The sequence below is a fragment of the Anoplopoma fimbria genome, chromosome 18 (genome assembly GCF_027596085.1).
Source record: "Anoplopoma fimbria isolate UVic2021 breed Golden Eagle Sablefish chromosome 18, Afim_UVic_2022, whole genome shotgun sequence".
In the NCBI taxonomy this organism is placed as follows: Eukaryota; Metazoa; Chordata; class Actinopteri; order Perciformes; family Anoplopomatidae; genus Anoplopoma; species Anoplopoma fimbria.
Window position 1 is genome coordinate 14,760,255 of NC_072466.1, and position 18,949 is coordinate 14,779,203.

The 18,949-nt window shown below is 39.6% G+C and overlaps 3 protein-coding genes across 3 annotated transcripts; all 3 read right to left on the reverse strand.

The window, feature by feature from the left end:
• Positions 1-841, reverse strand: grem1a (gremlin 1a, DAN family BMP antagonist). Its single transcript, XM_054618432.1, has 2 exons — positions 758-841; positions 1-619 (listed from the first exon to the last, which is right to left on the reverse strand). The coding sequence occupies exon 2, from the start codon at positions 615-617 to the stop codon at positions 75-77; it is 543 nt and encodes a 180-aa protein (XP_054474407.1). The 5' UTR covers positions 618-619; positions 758-841; the 3' UTR covers positions 1-74.
• Positions 842-2,118: 1,277 nt separating this feature from the next.
• LOC129107596 (uncharacterized) lies at positions 2,119-9,554 on the reverse strand. Its single transcript, XM_054619096.1, has 15 exons — positions 9,241-9,554; positions 9,049-9,145; positions 8,634-8,890; positions 7,677-7,828; positions 7,481-7,582; positions 7,216-7,389; positions 7,038-7,128; positions 6,808-6,932; positions 6,054-6,108; positions 5,614-5,656; positions 4,964-5,189; positions 3,850-3,999; positions 3,599-3,711; positions 2,696-2,749; positions 2,119-2,454 (listed from the first exon to the last, which is right to left on the reverse strand). Exons 1-15 carry the CDS (start codon positions 9,414-9,416, stop codon positions 2,326-2,328), a joined length of 1,944 nt encoding a protein of 647 aa, XP_054475071.1. The 5' UTR covers positions 9,417-9,554; the 3' UTR covers positions 2,119-2,325.
• A 753-nt stretch (positions 9,555-10,307) lies between these two features.
• Positions 10,308-15,327, reverse strand: actc1a (actin alpha cardiac muscle 1a). The gene is made up of 8 exons (XM_054618232.1): positions 15,294-15,327; positions 13,454-13,607; positions 13,218-13,346; positions 12,911-13,106; positions 12,635-12,796; positions 11,684-11,875; positions 10,665-10,846; positions 10,308-10,567 (listed from the first exon to the last, which is right to left on the reverse strand). The coding sequence occupies exons 2-8, from the start codon at positions 13,580-13,582 to the stop codon at positions 10,424-10,426; spliced, it is 1,134 nt and encodes a 377-aa protein (XP_054474207.1). The 5' UTR covers positions 13,583-13,607; positions 15,294-15,327; the 3' UTR covers positions 10,308-10,423.
• Between the last annotated feature and the right edge of the window lie 3,622 nt (positions 15,328-18,949).

Sequence of the window (18,949 nt, forward strand, 5' to 3'; positions counted from 1 at the left end):
AGTCGCTTTGGATAAAAGCGTCTGCTAAATGACTGTAATGTAATGTAATGTAACCTGGATGAGTCGGTTTGGGTCTAATCCGTATCTATTGTTGTGCAGCGACACTGCTTGACGCGCTGGATCCGTTTCTTCCTCGTGTTGGGTGTCTGACCCGGGCAGTAGAGGGTGTACGTGACAGTGCTGAAGGTTTTGGGTTTGCAGGCAGAGCAAGACTGAAAGGCATCCCCGTCCTGGTAATTATGCCTCGGGATGTAGAAGGAGTTGCACTGTCCGTAACAAAACCGGTTGATGATGGTGCGGCTCAGGCAGCCCTCCTCCCGGATGCTCTGCTTGAGCGGCTGCGTCTTGCACCAGTCCAGCCTCAGGTACCGACGCTCCGTGACGTGCAGCGCCTCCTGACTGGACTCCAGCACTTCGTCGGTGGAGGTCACAGGTCCCATCCCGCGGGAAATTAGTCCACCGATGGCGGGTTGCTGGCACCTGTCCGATTCGTTTGGGTTGTATTTGTTGGGGTGTGGGAACGCGCCCTGGAAGGTGGCAGCATCTGCGCTCCTCAACGGGCCGAGCAGCAGCAGCACCATCACTGCTGCAGAGACCAGCACCGACTGTGTCTTCATCCCTGAAGGAGAAGGAGAATTGACATTTTACGCACAGCTTTTACGCGCCAAATAAGAAGCACAAAAACATGCAAGTACACGATCATTTAGGAGTTCAGTTGACAAAAAAAAAAACCCCAGCAGTTACTAAATTGAGTTACCTGTTGTTGATTTAAGCTCCTCACTAGAAAACGTTGCCAGTCACACAGTCTGCAGCGTGTGTTTCATATGCAGGTCCTTCCTCCTCTCTCCTCTGTAGTGGCTTTATGGCTGGCATGCGGAGGGGTCCTGAGCCACAGAGCTTCAGCAGAACACGCCCCCCCTCCCCCAAACATTACATTACATTACATTACAGTCATTTAGCAGAGGCTTTTATCCAAAGCGACTTACAGGAAGTGTATTCAACATAGGCAGGGGCGCCGCTAGGGATTTTGGGCCCCATGAAAAGCCCCCAACACAGCGGCAAAAATTTTTGATGCTATTTTACAATTTACAATTATGCATTTTAATGGTATTTTTGACTATCATTTGACATCATCAACTTAGTGTCATTATTTTTTCTGTATTATAATTTCATCATCATTAGGGGCCTCTCTGGGCCCCCCTCCATCATGGGCCCCTAGAATCCGTCTCCTTTACCCCCCCTTTTCGGCGCCCCTGAACATAGGTATTCAAGAGAACTACTAGTCACCAGAAGTCATAAGTGCATCTCCTTTCTTAAACAAGCATCTCAAAGCATAAGCCAGAGCAAAAGTATAGTGCAGAGGCAAATTACTACGAAAACAATAATTGCAACAGACTAATCCGAATATAGTAAGTGCTACAAACTACTACGAATAGGATAAGTGCAGTAAACAAATACAAATTCAATAAGTGCAGCGAACTGATACGAATACAGACCCAAACCCCCATCCTAACTTCATCTGTCTGAAAAGGGGGGAAACAATCCAACTCCAAACTTTTTTTTTTTGATGCAGATAAATCATTTATTTGACTTCACAGAGCAAAAACATAACACAAACATTTTTTTTGGTAAGATGAAGTAACTCATAACAGACTAAACTCTGGCTGTAGAGGCTCGTATTACTGCAGTTTGGTGGTGAGAACAGATACTAAACAGAATATGAGCTACAATATTTGCCATGCGACAGTGACGTGGTTCAAAGTCATCCCTTACATGAAAAAAAGCAAAGCTGCTACAGTTTATAGTTAACTTAACCAAACATATGATCTTTATCGATTCTGAAGACACAGAGGTGATTAACTGGTTATATCAAGACATACAAAAACTTAACATCAGAAACGTCAGTGAGCAAATTGATTCCTGTACAGTCATGAATAATTATGACTTATCTCAAATCAATATATCTTAATACGTCTTATTATAATTATGTTTTAGATATACTGACAGTCAAGACTTAAACACATAGTATTTTAGTATTTTGGGTAAAATGGTTGAATCTCAGGCAATGTGACTATTCTATATACAATTGGTTGGTATATATAATTAGGCATGCTGTGCCTCATTAATAAACTGTGCTAATAAATATGACTGCAATACAATAAAATATGGTTATCTTTTATCTGCATATTATTTCTTATTTTACAGTACTTGCACTGAAGTCCCTTATCCATTGCTTGTTAACCAAAATGCTTAAATATGTAGCGTAAAAAACTCCTATCTGAGAGTATACTTTATTATTACAGTGAGTGTTGCAGGTGCAGGAGTTTAGGTTGTAGATTTGCTGGCAGCAGAGAGGGTTGGTGGCTCTTCCTCCTCTTCCTCAGAGAAGTGAGGAACAGATTTTTTGGCGACCACATTGTCCAGCCTCTGGCCCATCAGATACGGGTTGACGCTCTGCAGGGAGGCAGGGAAATATATTTCTATTAGCACTGAAAACACTGTTAACATGTGCATAAAGACCAAATAGAAGACACTCTAAATAAAAAATCCAAACTGAGATTCTTAGCTTGTAGCGGAAAATATCACTTGACATCTAAAGTTTAAGAGTATGTCGCTCCCTCAAGAGGGAGATTTCAGTCCTGGTGATGTGGTTTTTTCAGACACAATACTTCAAGGGAAGAAGAAAACACGATACCCTTTTTCTTCTTTTCGGTCCTCCCTTCAGTTTTTGGTACAAAAGCTCCTTGTTCTGAAAAGGAAACACAGACATTAAGTCACAAATCCTTTGTTTTATAGCCAGTCCCTTTGTTCCTAAATTACTGTCAACAAATTGCCTGAATTCCATTTCAGGGAATAAAAACAGTCAAAGGGGTTATTTCAGCAGACCAGACCCAGATACAAGGATGAACTCATGAAAATAAAAAAACAAGTTTAGTTAGATTTTTGGAATGGCAAAGGTCTTGTTTTCATTTTGTTTTAAAGCAGCCACGCATGAGCAGACCAAAATAAACCAAAGTTGTCTCTGCTTGATTCCTTGTTCCCAACTTCCATTTCTCTTTATTATGATAAAGATTTCTTTGTTTCATTGAATGCTGTTGCACCACTCCATGCTAAGATTCAGTTTTGTCTAATTTCCTTGTGAAAGTAAACCTCAAAACACTTGTTGTGTAGCACTCAGAACACTCTCTTAGTTTGCTTGAGAGGGTTGCACTTCCAATAATTGATGACTTTGTATTCCTATGGTGCAAATGCATGAACATTGCTTTGAACAAAAAACATGAGCCAAATTAATGTAAAATTAATGTAAAAAGTTATATTAGTGCGCACATGTTTACCTGGTTCACATGCGCACCTGATGTTTTGTGTGCATCATGTTTTGAACTCTGTGTTAATAAGGTATGTATGTATAGTATTGATATTCAATCAATTAATAATTTCATCCAGATTTGCTGCTTTTCTCTTCTTATTTCATTGTAATTTGTGACTGTTGTTAAGAAAAAACAAGTGATTTGGGAACTAATCAGGAAGATTTTTCAACAATTGATCTGTGATGAAAAAAAAATTGAAATAAAGTTAAACACCTCTGTAGAATTCTCACCCATTTCGCCAGTGCTGGGTAGTCGTGCTCTGGATCAAAAAGGTGCTGGTGTTTTTGAAACTCTCTGCTGAACTCGGCTGTGTCCGGAGCATTTTCCAAACACCCGTTTGCTGCTGTGATGAGGGGCAGAACATTACAATAAAAACCCAGTCAAGAACAGAAAGAACGGGCTCCGTGGTGTCATTAATAGCAACATGTGTTTATTAGTATAGTATGTTAATAAATAAAGTGCTAAGTACAAGAGTGTCTACCTGTCTTTCCCAGAGGACAGGGGTTTGGAGGGTCTGGGTACCCGTGATCATCACTGAAGTCTTTGGGAACGTTGTCGCCGGTCAGCTCGGCCACAATGTTGGGAATGTTTCCAAAGGGGCCGAGGTGCTGCAGCCCTTCGTGAGCACCACCTTGTGGAAGAAAACAAGCATTACAACCACCAGAAAAACAAGAGCAGCAGCCTCAGCAGCACCAATACAAGAACAGGCATCAATGAAGCATTTGCACTTATGTAAATATATATCATAAATGAAAATATTGTCCATGTCACAACAGCATTTTAACACCCCAGAATCATCAAGACAGATGATATAGTGGGACAAATAGAGAGAATATATTGCTGGTTCCTTAACAGTGGGTCACCAATCAAAAGATGGGGTTGTTCTGATCCAGTGTTAGTGTTATTCTTTATAATCAGAATGAGGGGGAAAGGAGGATAATTGTATAAAACAAAACAAAAATTACAGAATTAAGACTGAGGAGATAGGACAAATAGCCTATACATTACAATTTGATTTGATTTAAAAAAAAAAATTTGATTTGATTTAAATTTATTTCGAACATGTAAAAGAAAACAAAAAATATATATCATACACAAATTATTGATGTTAAACAAAATAGAAAGCATAATTCGATACATAAATGATAAATACTTGATAATTGTAACATGTTCGAAAAGGGGTGGGAAGAAGTTTACACTTATTAATCCCATCCCTTCTCCGTAATTCATTGAAATTAACATTCCTTAGTCATAATAATTATTAACATTTTCATTTATTAATAAATATATATACATATATATATATACACATTATATATATATATATATATATATATATATATATATATACATACTATTCCGTAACGTATCCAAACATATATATTATTATTATTATTATTATTTCTTTTTTATTTTATTTTTTAATCTTTTTTTTTTTTTTTAAGCTGTGAATATACCAGTGTGTGTAAACAACTCACAAGCACTTGCACTCTCCCAACTGTCCACATTCAGCTAAGGTATCGTTCTCCTGGTTTCGCCTGGTTCGTCTGAACATGTTGGATGCTTTAAACCATTTACAAATGAACCCAACCTACCCTGTATGCTCTGAGGCCCGACGATGTTGGTGGCCTGATGTGCAGGATACTCCACCCTTGGCCGAGCGATGCCCAGCTGCTCCATGACGCCGTGCAGGAGCCGCTGGATGTCGGCCTCAGACACCTGGTCCGCCGTGCGGGGGCTGCGGGCTGGAGCCCTGCCGACCTGCAGGCACAGGAGGAGGCCGAGCAACAACAACCGCACCACCCATCCGATTTCTGCCATCTGCCGAGGAAAAACACCATCAGGCCACCGCACAAAAGATGGACAGTAATCATGTGCAAACACAGCTGCGTTTTCTGTAAATCACGTGACAGGCTCATTAAATAGAAAAGGGGCAATAATATGAGATGAGTTGCTTCATATTATTATTAATTGTATCTGTTGTGGTTAATGGAAAACGTAAAGGTCTGTTAATTGTCTATAATTGAAATAAAGACTTGGTGCGCCATTCACTCTGTAAACAAGAGCCAAGGCCGATGTAAATAGACTATAAATAACCTACATAATGGCTCCAAAACAGAAAAAACACCAGCGTTCATAAGAAAAGCTCTATGTAGTTAAGATTTATTGATAACATTATTATTTTTTTTGTTGATAGAAAACATCACAAATAAGAAAAAAGGAATTTCGGTTTATTTTTTCTTACCGTGTCCGTGATGATGTTGGGACCTGCGTACTGCGCGAGACCTCTGTCAAGCCAAACAGAAATATACAAGTTTATTTTTCCGATTTCCAGAATAAAAGCTTGCTTCACAAACACGATGAAAAAATGGATTCCAAAATCTGTTTTTCGCCATTTTTCGCTGACAATCAATAATAATTATAGTGGATATAGCATAATTATAGATTGTAATGCTTTCTTGTTGCTCCTAAATAAGTGGCGTACACCTTTTATGTCCCCCTTTCCATTTTCTCCCACTTTATTTTGAAGGAAAAAACTCTATTCCCACTATCATCATAAGTGGCCATTATGCAACCTTGCAGAAGGATGCAATTCACCACACTTCAGATGCAGTTGCTAAGATACCAGAAATCCTCTTTTCTCATTGGCTGTTACATTGTGGCAATCATTTGCTCAGGGCTCACAAAAGCACTGCGCTGTAAGAAGCACAAGGAGAGTATCTGCCACTGAGATCATAACCTACCATGAACAATGTCACTTTTAATCAATTTCTAAGAAGGTGGTTAAAGTGAAACATGATATATATATATATATATAGCATGCATAGTGCTGACACACCAAGTGTTGAAATTGAGACAAATCAGACTTTTTTGTCCATGTTATCCAACTTGTGTAAAAAAAAATAGTCCTCTTTTCTATATTTTACTTCTGCCATGGTTGTATTTATATTTTTATAATTCTTCATTATTGGGCCTCTCTGGTTTGGGCTCCTCTTATACTGAATACTTGATATGATTAATTTAATAAAATGTAACTGTTTATTTCTTGTTTTTAATCCTCAATTGAATTGCACTTTAAAAATGCAAGTTTTGATCGTTGGTTTGCATCAAAGATAGACATCACCTTACCATAATCACCCTTACTACACAGCAATATTAAAATGTGTAACAAGCACAGGTAAAAATGAAAAATAAACATTTATTCACTTGATATGAAAGTATGGTGAAAGTTCAGATATAAAACAGTAAAAAATAATCGTCAAATACATACATTTATTAAAATGTTAAAATATAACTGATCTTATTTAGACACTTGCACAGTTCAAAGCGACCTTATGACTCTAAACTGATCCATCAGACACTATAACCTAAAATACTGCAGTAATGGGGGACACAACCACTTGACAACTTCTTAATATTTTATATTATAGTGAAGTGCGTCTTCTCCAAGGTGTGAGCTGCAGTTTCCCCAAACCAGTAAGCACAGGAGAGCAGTCTGCATCCTGTCCTCTGGTGAACCTCTGGAAGTGACCCAAACGCAGATCTCTGAAAACAGGGCACAAACTAAATAAGAAACATCAGATTTCATTATCAACTGGCTTAAATCTCACATTTCGCTTCTATTTTATTAAATCCTGTGAAATTAATTTAAATGCTTTTATAATTTACCTTGCTGGTCTTTCTTGTGGGGTCTTGCATGCCTCTTTGTCAACGGGGCTGTGACTTTCTAACAAAGCCGTTGCAGGCTTGAAACCTAGTTCTGTAAACAATTTTGATATAATATCGGTCCAAAAATTGAAGATTCACATTCATTAGACGTTTTTTTTTTTCTTCATATTGCGTTTACCTGCACAAGGCATACAGGTTCTGAACAGCAGGACATTTGGGAAAGCCTCCAGGCCGAGGCTTCTCCTGAGCGGTGGTCTTTCGCCTGAGGTGAGCTCTTCACTCCGCTCAGAGGCTGGAGGTCTGTCCTTTGACCTTCCTTGAATCCAGGGCACTGTCTTTACAGACCACATTGCTGTAAGTATTTGAGAAAATTTTAATTCAAGTGTTAAATTGAGATTAAGCTAATAACTATGTTCCATTTTTTTGATAGCTCAGCATTTTACCTTTCAAGCTGTGTCTTTTTCTGGGACCTCTCTTTGTGTCTTTCACAAGATGAGTATTCATCAGAAAATCCATACTGTCCATTACAGCTTTAGGAATCACACCTACAGAGAGAAGATCTGAAAGTTGTAGATATCCAGTCCGTTTAAACACCCTTATTTAAAAGAATGCATCAGGACTGAATGATTGTCTTGTTACCAAATAAGTGAGGATTTTCAATGAAGGTGCGTAAGACAAGAACTCTGAGCTCAAGTCGCTCCTCAGACATCTCGGCCTTGTTGGGAGGCGGTAAAAGACACGGAGCGAAGACTATGGCAATGTTGGAGCTGGTCATTAAGTTTTCCGTGCATCTGACAGAGATGAACAGAGAATGAAGAGGAAAAACATACACAATGACTAACAAATCATTTGTATGTCACTTGAAATTAAATTTCACATTTGTGGGATCCTGTGTGGAGAACAACATCCAGGAGTTTTAGCCAATTGAACTTCCATCACCATTGTAGACTTTTGGTTGAAAAATCTGAGGGGTCCCAAGTGATTACAGGTATGGAAAGAAAAATATATTTCTGTTACATCAAACTTATTCTTTTTTTTCTTACTTCTATTTATTTTTTGCCATTTCTTGTGAAAACAGTGGATACTTTTAATTTCTTCAGGCTAAAGATGAATAAAAGAATCAGTGAACTGCTCATAATTCCACAATGTCCACACTAAAACCATAATCTGGATGAAGGATTACAAGCATAGATTGTGTCATTTTAAGGGCTCACAAATAGTTGGGAACCATAGCAGGAGGTGGCTCTAAATATTGCTTTCTCTGACATTAAATAGGTCAAATTTTCACTCGATCAGGTCAAAGTGACATTGGTGTTTGGTTGTGTCTTAAGTGTTAAAGGACTGCAACACCTGACTGAGACGACCAAGGTATCAGTGTGAATAGTCACTTAGAAAAAAACATTTGCGTTATCTCTTGGTCAGTAGAGCATATGCCAAAGTAAAATCAGGTTTAGCGTCAATCAATCAATCAATCAATCAATCAATCAATCAATCCAGTGCACTAATGTAAGCAGACTAATTTACTTCCATGTGCTCTGAACACTATTTGTCTATAAGGGTTTCATTTCCCCTCATTGTTAAGTTTTTTCCTCAAACCTCTGGGAGACTTTGGAGAGGAAGTCAAACATGTAATGCAGACAGGAGGAGTTTCTGGCAGATAGCAAACAGGACAGCAGCTGGAGGGCTGAGGTCCTGTCCTGTATGCTGGACAGCGCCTGGGCCTTGAGCAGAGCTGCGTGGAGCTCAGAGGGGAACAAAGGCTCCGGCAGCTCCCTACAAAACTGTTTGATGAGCGTTGAAACATCGTAGGGGAGGGCTGTGGTCAGACATCCCTCTCCTCTATTCAACTTGGCCTGTAAAACACACACAAAATGGACACAATTGTTTACATTTTGCCACAATAAAGCCAGACCAGATCAGTTACAGAGCAGTGTTTGCTCAACCCACCATCATGGCACTATTGTTCCAGCAGAACTTATAGTTTTGCAAGGTCAAAAGGTTAAAATCTTACCCTGAGGGTCTTAATGCGAGGAAGAGACCCTGGTTTTCTGAACAGGCCCACAGTCCCAGCACGCTCCAGTAGAAATGAACAAGCATCCACCAAAAAGCTGAGACACAACATGTTAAATACAAAGGATTAATCCTGGGAGCTGAAGTCCCAGTTTAAGTTCATAAACTTCCTTATCCTGCTACTCTTACTCACCAGGGCACCAGTCCAAACTCATGGATGTACTGACGGGGTAAATTCTCCAGAGGAACACCAAAGACCTTTGCACCACCGATGAACAGTCTCTCCTTTTTCTTCTCTAACCTCTTCACAGTAATCCCATAAATAACTTGAAGGTGAAACCGAATCACATTACTGTCTGTAACCTTCATGTTGAAACGCTCAACAACTTTTTGACTTTTGACTTAAACACCAGAATGTCCTTTACTCACTTGGTGAAATCTCTGGTGAATGAAGGAGGCTGGCTTAATTATGCTCATCCATATCACCTGTGGCTCAGAGGACAAGGAAGTGAGGGAAAGTGTTATGTTCAGGTCACATAGGGAAAGTGGTAGATATGAGCTTTCAACTTGAAATAGCTTTCACTTTACTTTTAAGGTGGTGATGGCTCTGATTTCATATATATTGTTTTTGTGGTCAATGTTTGGTCCCAATATGTAATAAAAGACAAAATAAAAGTAAATTGTTCAGCTGTGACACACTTTAGAGTAGACTTTTTTGGGGGAAAAAACAAGACTATGTCCATGCTAAGAAAATGAAAAAAAATCTTAAAGGGACAAAACTTTAAGCAACACTTTAAGTATTAAGAAAACTTTATGTGTATGATAAAATACTATGTTTGTCATCCTTTATTGTTGACTGGGAAACTAAAATGTCTTTTTTAATCTCACATGGTGAAAAAAAGTATTTAAATCAACAAAAATAATGTTTGATTTCATTAGGTTTTCCTGTAAATTGTTCTTCTAATTACAAGGTTCATAGAGAAGAGAAAGATTTATTTCGAGGCAAAACTCCATTTTCACTATATATATCAACAACATAATGTGTGGGAGGTATCACAAAAAGTAACTATAAACGTTGCAGGAGTTTTATCACTGAATGATATTTCAGCAGAAATCACACATTATAAATGGCACTTTTAAGAATCAGTTATGTTCTGCAGACAAATCTGTTTCTGGGTCAGATTGACTTTAAATGATCAAATAAAATTATATGTGCTTAGTCAACAGACACACTCCAGACTGTTACTTTTAAAAGCAACTATTTTTATTACAACAGAACATGTATATACAGCAAAAGGCACAGTAGAAATAAAGATATGGAAAGAGAGCTGGTGCAGTTGGTGTGGTTTTTTTTTCTTTTGGTGCTGGTTTGAGATTTAGAAGCACTTCCTGTGGACGATGGAGGGGCCAGCCTCATCGTATTCCTGCTTGCTGATCCACATCTGCTGGAAGGTGGACAGGGAGGCCAAGATGGAGCCGCCGATCCAGACGGAGTATTTCCTCTCAGGGGGAGCAATGATCTGCAGGGAGGAGCAGAGGTACAGGTTGGTTAGATAAGAACTATTAAACCTACTGTCAACTGGATTTAACCAGTCAGTGCTGGTCGATAAGGCTCACCTTGATCTTCATGGTGCTGGGGGCCAGGGCGGTGATCTCCTTCTGCATACGGTCAGCAATACCAGGGTACATGGTGGTTCCACCGGACAGAACATTGTTGGCGTACAGGTCCTTACGGATATCAATGTCGCACTTCATGATGCTGTTGTATGCAGTCTCATGGATACCAGCAGACTCCATGCCTGGGCAGGTGAGAGGAGAAAGGAGAGTGTTCATAAGGTTGACAGGATATGAGTACCAACCAATAATTACAGAAGAAATACAGTTAATAATAATAATAATAATAATAATAATAATAATAATAATAATAATAATAATAATAATAATAATAATAATAAAATTGCTTGACAATAAAAGAACAAATAAAAGCAAACGAAATCCAAAATCCAAAAAATCCATTAGTTAGTAGGAAACTATAATATATATATTTAGACCCTAATTTAGCATTTATAAGCAGTATATAGGCAATTAATGAATGAGTTATACAACACACTATAATGTAGTTTTATTTTATATTAATGAATAATATTAGTATAGTAACATTATAGTACATTTACACCATCTCTTATGAAGACAGATTTTATATTTAAACCGTGTTTTACTATGTTATTATTCATTATTTGTACATACACCAGCCTCCACTGCCAAATGGACAAATAGATTAATAAAGACTTAAACGTGCTTGAATCTACAGTGTAGTTTGTTATAAACCATCTATGAAATGCTTATATGCTACCTATACAAATGAAATATGGGGGATGAAGTAAAGTAAAGTTTTTTCACTGATGCTTTATTTTAATCAAGATTTTTAAAATCAAATTCTTGTTATTGTCAGCTTATTATGTGAAATTATGTGTTTATGTTTCTTTTTAAGTATTACTGTTAATGTCACGCTAAAATTGTATCCTATAATTATTATGCCTGTCTGAGTCACTAGATGCCATTCACTGTACACATGAAATCACATATATGACGGTGTTCACAGTGTGTGAGTGTTGGTGGGCAGCTGCATGACTCACCGATGAAGGAGGGCTGGAACAGGGTCTCGGGGCAGCGGAAACGCTCGTTGCCAATGGTGATGACCTGACCGTCGGGCAGCTCGTAGCTCTTCTCCAGAGAGGAGGAGGAGGCGGCGGTGGCCATCTCGTTCTCAAAGTCCAGGGCGACGTAGCACAGCTTCTCCTTGATGTCACGCACGATCTCACGCTCAGCTGGAAGGAGGATATTAATCACAGTTTAGTCGGTTAACCTCATATGACAACATTATTAACCAGCCTTCTGCATGCACTTACTAACACTACAACATCATCTACAAACAGCTTTCTGTGTTCACTTCTGGAGCCAGGAGTTCAGTAAAATGGAAGTAGGCTAAACTTTGAGTTTGGTTACAAATAAAGAGATTAATTCTTGAGAAATAAAAATGGGGTTTTGCATCACATTCTGACGCTTTGTCAGACCCCTTGCAGTCACTTTCTAACGCACTAGGTAGCTTAGTGCACGGTAACAGTAAACACGTGGTTAAAGTTGTGAACTCAAACAAAAACACTAAGGTATACAAAAAACCTCATCCCTGCAGCACTGTAGAAACTAGAAACTCTAGAAACTATGAATGAGCCAACTATGAAGTCGCTACTGAAATGTATTACATCCGTCCACTCTAAAATCTTTCCTCTCAGGTTGCCTTGGCTATGATACATCGGGCCAACATTGTTTGATTTTGTATAAGCTTTTTCAAATCAATGCCATTCATTGCATATATGAGTTAGGTTTTTCTATTGACCAGAGCTTAAGTACCATCATTTTTAATAATATTTGTGTATGCATATCTTATTAATCAATTTAATTGGAAAGTAACTAAGTACATTCACTCATTACAGTAATAATCTAATAAACTAATGTAAATAAACCTCCAGAAAACCTCTTTTAATCTGATCTTTTTTGATTCCAATTAGTTGTTGGGTCCTTCTTACCAGTGGTGACGAAGGAGTAGCCACGTTCTGTCAGGATCTTCATCAGGTAGTCAGTCAGGTCGCGACCGGCCAGATCCAGACGCATGATGGCGTGGGGCAGAGCATAACCCTCATAGATGGGCACGTTGTGGGTCACACCATCACCAGAGTCCAGCACAATACCTGTCCACAAAAAAAGCAGCAGTTTGTCAGAAGAAAACACGTAAAGAGTGTCTGTTTTAAATGGACCTGCGATGTTGCACAGTCAAAGAGTTTAAGTCCTTTATCGAGACTCACCGGTGGTACGACCAGAGGCGTACAGTGACAGAACAGCCTGAATGGCCACATACATGGCAGGGACGTTGAAGGTCTCAAACATGATCTGGGTCATCTTCTCCCTGTTGGCTTTGGGGTTGAGGGGGGCCTCAGTGAGCAGGGTGGGGTGCTCCTCTGGGGCCACACGGAGCTCATTGTAGAAGGTGTGGTGCCAGATCTGTGAAACAGGAACAGGGAGGAATACGTCAGGGACAGAATTCACTCATGATAAGACTCCAATCAGTAATAAAAAGAAATATATTAAAAGGTATTTGCGTTTTTTCTTCACCTTCTCCATGTCGTCCCAATTGGTGATGATGCCATGCTCGATGGGGTACTTCAGAGTCAGGATACCCCTCTTGCTCTGGGCCTCGTCTCCCACATAGCTGTCCTTCTGACCCATACCCACCATCACACCCTGAAAACGCAAAGCAAACATAACTCAGAAAACAAAAACGCTTACCTGCAATACAGCTTTAAAAATGTTTATCTTTCAGAATCTTGTGGCCCCTTTAGTATTCCTACCTGGTGACGAGGGCGCCCCACAATGGAAGGGAAGACGGCACGGGGAGCGTCATCACCGGCGAACCCGGCCTTGACCAGGCCAGAACCGTTGTCGCACACCAGGGCGGTGGTCTCTTCGTCGTCACACATGTTTGGTCTTTTCTGGGTTGGCCTTCTGTAAGACACAGAGGATGGAAACACAGGCTAAACATTAGTTTGTGATATTGTGTGGATCAATGTTCTTAACAAACTTTAAGTAAATCATGTGGATAATTTCATTAAGTCTTATTTCATATGAAAAACAAACAAAATCATGCAATCCTGAGAAACAATGCAGCACTATGTTAAGTATGAAGACACGTCTGAGTGCTCTAATCTCCTATCTGAGTCTCACAGCTGCCTGAAAAGCCAAAACGGGACGTGGCCTGGCCCCCCCATGCACACTCCCAGGTCTATTTTAAGCCTCGGGACCCTTGTCACCCTCCTCTGCCCCCACAACCTGTCCTCTGTATCTCATCATTAAGCCAGGGCCAGTTAACAGCTGAGGCGGTGTGTCTTTTGACAAGAGGCAGGAGGAGGTCTGGGTTTCAGCTGTCACCACATAGTGGACTCCTCTGTTTGGAGCCAGACCATTTGTCACAATCCCTCGAGGATCTCTGGACGCAGCCTGCATCCCCACAGCATCCTGCATCTCCCCTCCTCATACAAGCTTCCCTTATCCAAATCGACATTTTAACGTTCAATTAAAATGCCTGCTGTTGCATTCTTAGTAAAGTTTGTACGGCGAATGACACTTATGAAGCAGCAAAATTGTCCTTTGACAAAACTCTAAATGAGCCAACTATGAGGTTACAACTGAAAATGCAAGGAAAATCAAACATGAGCCGCCTCTGTTCATTCCTCCTCTAAAGTTGTTACACCAAAACTGACTCCGATACGTTGGGCCGATAATGTCAAAAGCTTTATAAACTTTTCCAAGTCAAGGCCAATAATTGAAGATATGAGTTTTTTCTTTTTCCTCCAGAGCTTAAGAACAACAATCTCTCAATTTAAACTCAACATCAATTCAACATTGTTAACTATACTTGCAAAAAAACATCCTTGTCATTTCAAGGTAGTAAAACATTTTTTTTGCCATTATTCATGAGGCAATTGGTATTTTGGGGTTTACATAGTCCACCACTCTGCATATAAATGAAGAAAAAATGACTTGACTACCGGTTCCATTTTAATTTAACTAGGAAAGCCTCAGCAAGATCTTTTTTGTGTGTCCTGGATAGGATAAGCAGACTAGACTTTGATTGTTGTGGGTTTCAAGGAGCGTTATAAATGTAAACCTTAAAGGTTTTCATCCCTGCTATATAAACATTTTTTGTAATTCAATGAGTTGTTTGGTTCCTTGTGATGTTGAAACATTCAAATTTAACATTCTCTATTTAATCTAAAAGTATTTTGATATTGATGGAACCTAACCAGTTTTCTTCAGTCAGAGCTTCATGGCTGCCTCTCTACAGCAAGCATCCCATCACTGCATCCTAAACCTCAGAGTCTCTTCTAGTCTGCAGAATGCAGGTCACTCTAAATCTGGATGACTTTTCCATAATTCTATGAACCATTCACCACCAATTTTAGTTTTCTTTTTCTTTCAAATTCTTCCCCCTCTCCTATGCTCAACCTTCATCCTTCCCCCAACAACATATTATCTGCTCTGATCACATAAACAACTTCAAACTGTAAAAAAATAAATCCAATGTTTGGCAGTAAATGTTCTACAGCTGCAGCAGAGTCTGCTCATCCTCCCTGATTCCTATGGTCCAAAAAAAAAATAAAAAAATGCAAGAAGACTTAGAAAGGGACTCACCAAGTTGTAGCAAGACTGGAGTTTCCACTGGGACAGAGGGCCGAGGGTGCGATGTGGTCCTTAAATACGTCCCAGCGTCCTGAGGCTGGGGGGCCAGTGGGCGGGCTCAGGAGTTCACACAAGCCCAAATTAAGTGCTGCTTAGCAAAATGGTTCAGTAAAGTGGATACTGTGTCACAGATGCCATCAAACTGGGGAGATGTTGCCTTGGAGATGAAAGTCAATGAACAGATGTGAGAAGTTTCAAGAGGACTTTTGGCTGGATGGATGGTTGATCAAACAATACACCTATTTAAGACATATATATATATGGTTTGTATATTAGTATGCTGTGTCTTAGTTGCAGTTTAGATGTCAAATTCTTTCAGAATCAATAAATGGCCTTCAAATTAAATGTGGCAGAGAGATTGGGACACTGAAATCCTTCAACATTCAATGTCATTAACTAGATAAATTCAGATTGTTTCCCCATACTTAGCAGCATCTTTCTCCCACTCATGCTTTGTGGAGCTGCCCTTCAGGTGTCTAAGGAAGTGTTAATATGAATAAACTCAAGCAGGGTAATCTGAGATTTTGTCTGAGCAATCTGGTTAAGGAGCCGTCAAAGGGAAACCTGCCTGTGACAGTTTGCCAGAGTCGCTGCATGTGTGAGGAAGGGTGGGGGTGGGGGTGGGGGCAAAAACATGCCAGACAGCTGAGAGGCAATGTTGTAAGAGGGGGGTGGGGGAGGGCCCAGGACTCCAGTGACGAAGGATCCCCAAGACGGCCTGTGTGCGGGGCGACGAGACGTGATTCTGTTCCCTGATTGGCTCCAGTGTCTCCTTTTAGGGAAATGGAGTGTAACAGGTGCCAGTGGCTGCAGGTCGCCACAGACTGCGGCCAGAGCTCAGACTCCTTATTCGTCACCTCTCACTGCCCCCACCACGCTTATGTCCTCATGCTGGAGCCCTTTCAGGCCACTGTGAGAGCAATAAGAATGTAAATACCCCCCACAACCATCAACACGTTGAAATATGTTGTTTGTAGCCGCGTGCTGTTATGTGCCTGATAGGGAAATGCTAGTAGCCTAATTGTCTATTTCTATTTCAAGCGTTGACTTAACCGAGCGCTACTTTCACACTGTGTATCTTTGACAGTACTACTATTCATAGAATTTCAGGTTAATTTCCTGATGAATCATCACAGTCTGTTTTATGTCTTGTAAAGGTTCATTTGAGGGTTCAAGGAAAAATCAATCTAGTTAATGATCTAATATTCAGTTCAAGTTCCTGTGAGATGGAGAAAAGCAGCACATCCTCACAATCGAGAATTTAGAACCAGATTAAGTCATTTTTGCTTGAAAAATTACTTTCCATTATCAGAACACTTGCCAATTAATTTTCTGTTGATTGACTTGATCAATTAATCGACTAATCATTTCAGCTCTACGATGATCTCAGTCATTCAGAAATCTAGAAGAGCAGAATAAAAGCAACACATAACTATGAAACCTTAAAAATAAAGAAATATTAAGGTCCTGTTGTTGAAGTTGGACACATGGATTAGATGTTGTTCTTCTGGCAACAGCAAAGCTTCTATATATAGTTTTTTACAGCAGCAGTAGAAATAGTGAATGAATGCAGTCCTTCAGGATTATTTTGCCCTCTGATGGTCTGCAACAACAGTTAGTGGTGGAAGGAGTATTACTTAAGTGAAAGTACCACACTATAAAAACACATTTTAAAACCATCCAAAACAAGAGTGATTCTGGGGTTGGCTGGTGAGCATCAAACACATTCTCCATTCCAACCTCTAAAATACGACCCCTTGGTGTTACTTTCTAACGCACTGGTTGCCCAGCGCTCATCCATTTGGCTCCTCTACTGTCGCAATAAAATAATTATGTGCCAATTCTTGGTTTCACACGGTACATGAACAGTGGTCTCCAGGTAAAAGTCCTTTGTTCAGGGAATGAAACCAGGGACAATCACCCAAACCCATATTGAGCCGGGGAGGAGGGGCCAACTTTGAATATTGTGTTTACAAACCACAACTGGCAAATAAAATCACATTCACAAAAAAGAAAGAAAAAAAAACCAAAACTACAAACAGAGGGACACAAGCTTAGTGTGTTAGTGCTTTATTGATTCATTCTTGATTGAATTGAAACATTTCATTTCAGATCAGGGATCAATAAAGTATGTCTTTAGTTACATAAATTACACACAAGTAAAATAAGATGTGTTGCTGGAATATGTGCTTCAATAAGTGTTTGGAACAGACTCTCTTCTTCAGTAATAGGGAACAAATGCTTCACATTGTAGGAGTCAGAGACATCCCGTTAGTTTTTGGATGAAACCAGTGCTGTGTTTTGTCAACAGCTCCCTTCAAGTCAAGGAAGCACTTTTTGGCAGAGTCCTATCTTTATCACCAGGTCTTTATCAGGATAAAGCAGATTGGTCTTAAATGGGTCATGGTTTTGAGGGACATTCGTCCTTATACGGGCATGTAGGAAGCACACAGTTTGTCTTTCATGACAGCTGGCCCCTCTGCACTGCACCCCCCCTACCTCTTTCACACACGCACGCACTCTTTCACACACACACACACACACACACACACACACACACACACACACACACACACACACACACACACACACACACACACACACACACACACACACACACACACACACACACACACACACACACACACACACCTCAGCAGCTGTTAGCAACAACTGCTTTTTTAACAGTCCTGCTTTGACAGTTGTTGTTTTTACTATTGAGGAGGCACTGTTACAATATATATTTTTGTAGACATGGCTAAAGAAAATGAGCACAAGAAAATTAAACTTGTGTATTTTGTGCCAAAGTTTCTGCAAAGATGGCACATTTGTGAAATAAATGTGAGAAATTATAAAGGCTTTTTTGGTATTTGAATGATAAAAAAATTATTTGACCACCAGGTCAGGATTGTAAGATCTGCTGGAAACAAGCTGATTACTTTAAGTTAAGTTACTGTACTTTCACAGTCACTGTGATTTTTACCATTTCCAGACTATAAAATAAATAGATGTTACTATAATAACATTAAAGTTACTGACACCAGTAGTCTGATTAACACGTTTTGGACACTTCCATAGCAGAAGAAGATTACAAGTACCAAAACTTTGTCACTGCAAAAGAAAACATATCACTAAACAGTCACTGACAATGAACATGCATTCATTGAAATGTGCCACATGCCTGCTGTAAACAGCTGCTGGCTCGGCAGCGTTTGACAAACTGCCTGCTGGTTGACATGATAATCACAACAATCACATTAGCGGCTATGTTGTTACTGCAAATCATTAAACAGAAAGGAGTTATGAGAAATATGGCAGCAGAAACACGGTTTTATGACCATTACATCAAAGGTTGACACTAGCTTTTTAAAGACCAATAATAATGCTGATTTTTTTAGGTTTTAGAATGTGATATTTACTGATACATTAATAAATAAAAAAAACATTCACCACAAACATCATCACCTTTACGTTGATATGGCAAGTTACACATCTAGAAGTTATAATGCAGAATTATCATTGATTTCAAGTACTGCTTCAGGCCAATCTTTACACTCTTTTAGCAGTTTTTTGGTTTCTACCAACTCCTGAGGGAAGGAACTCTGTCT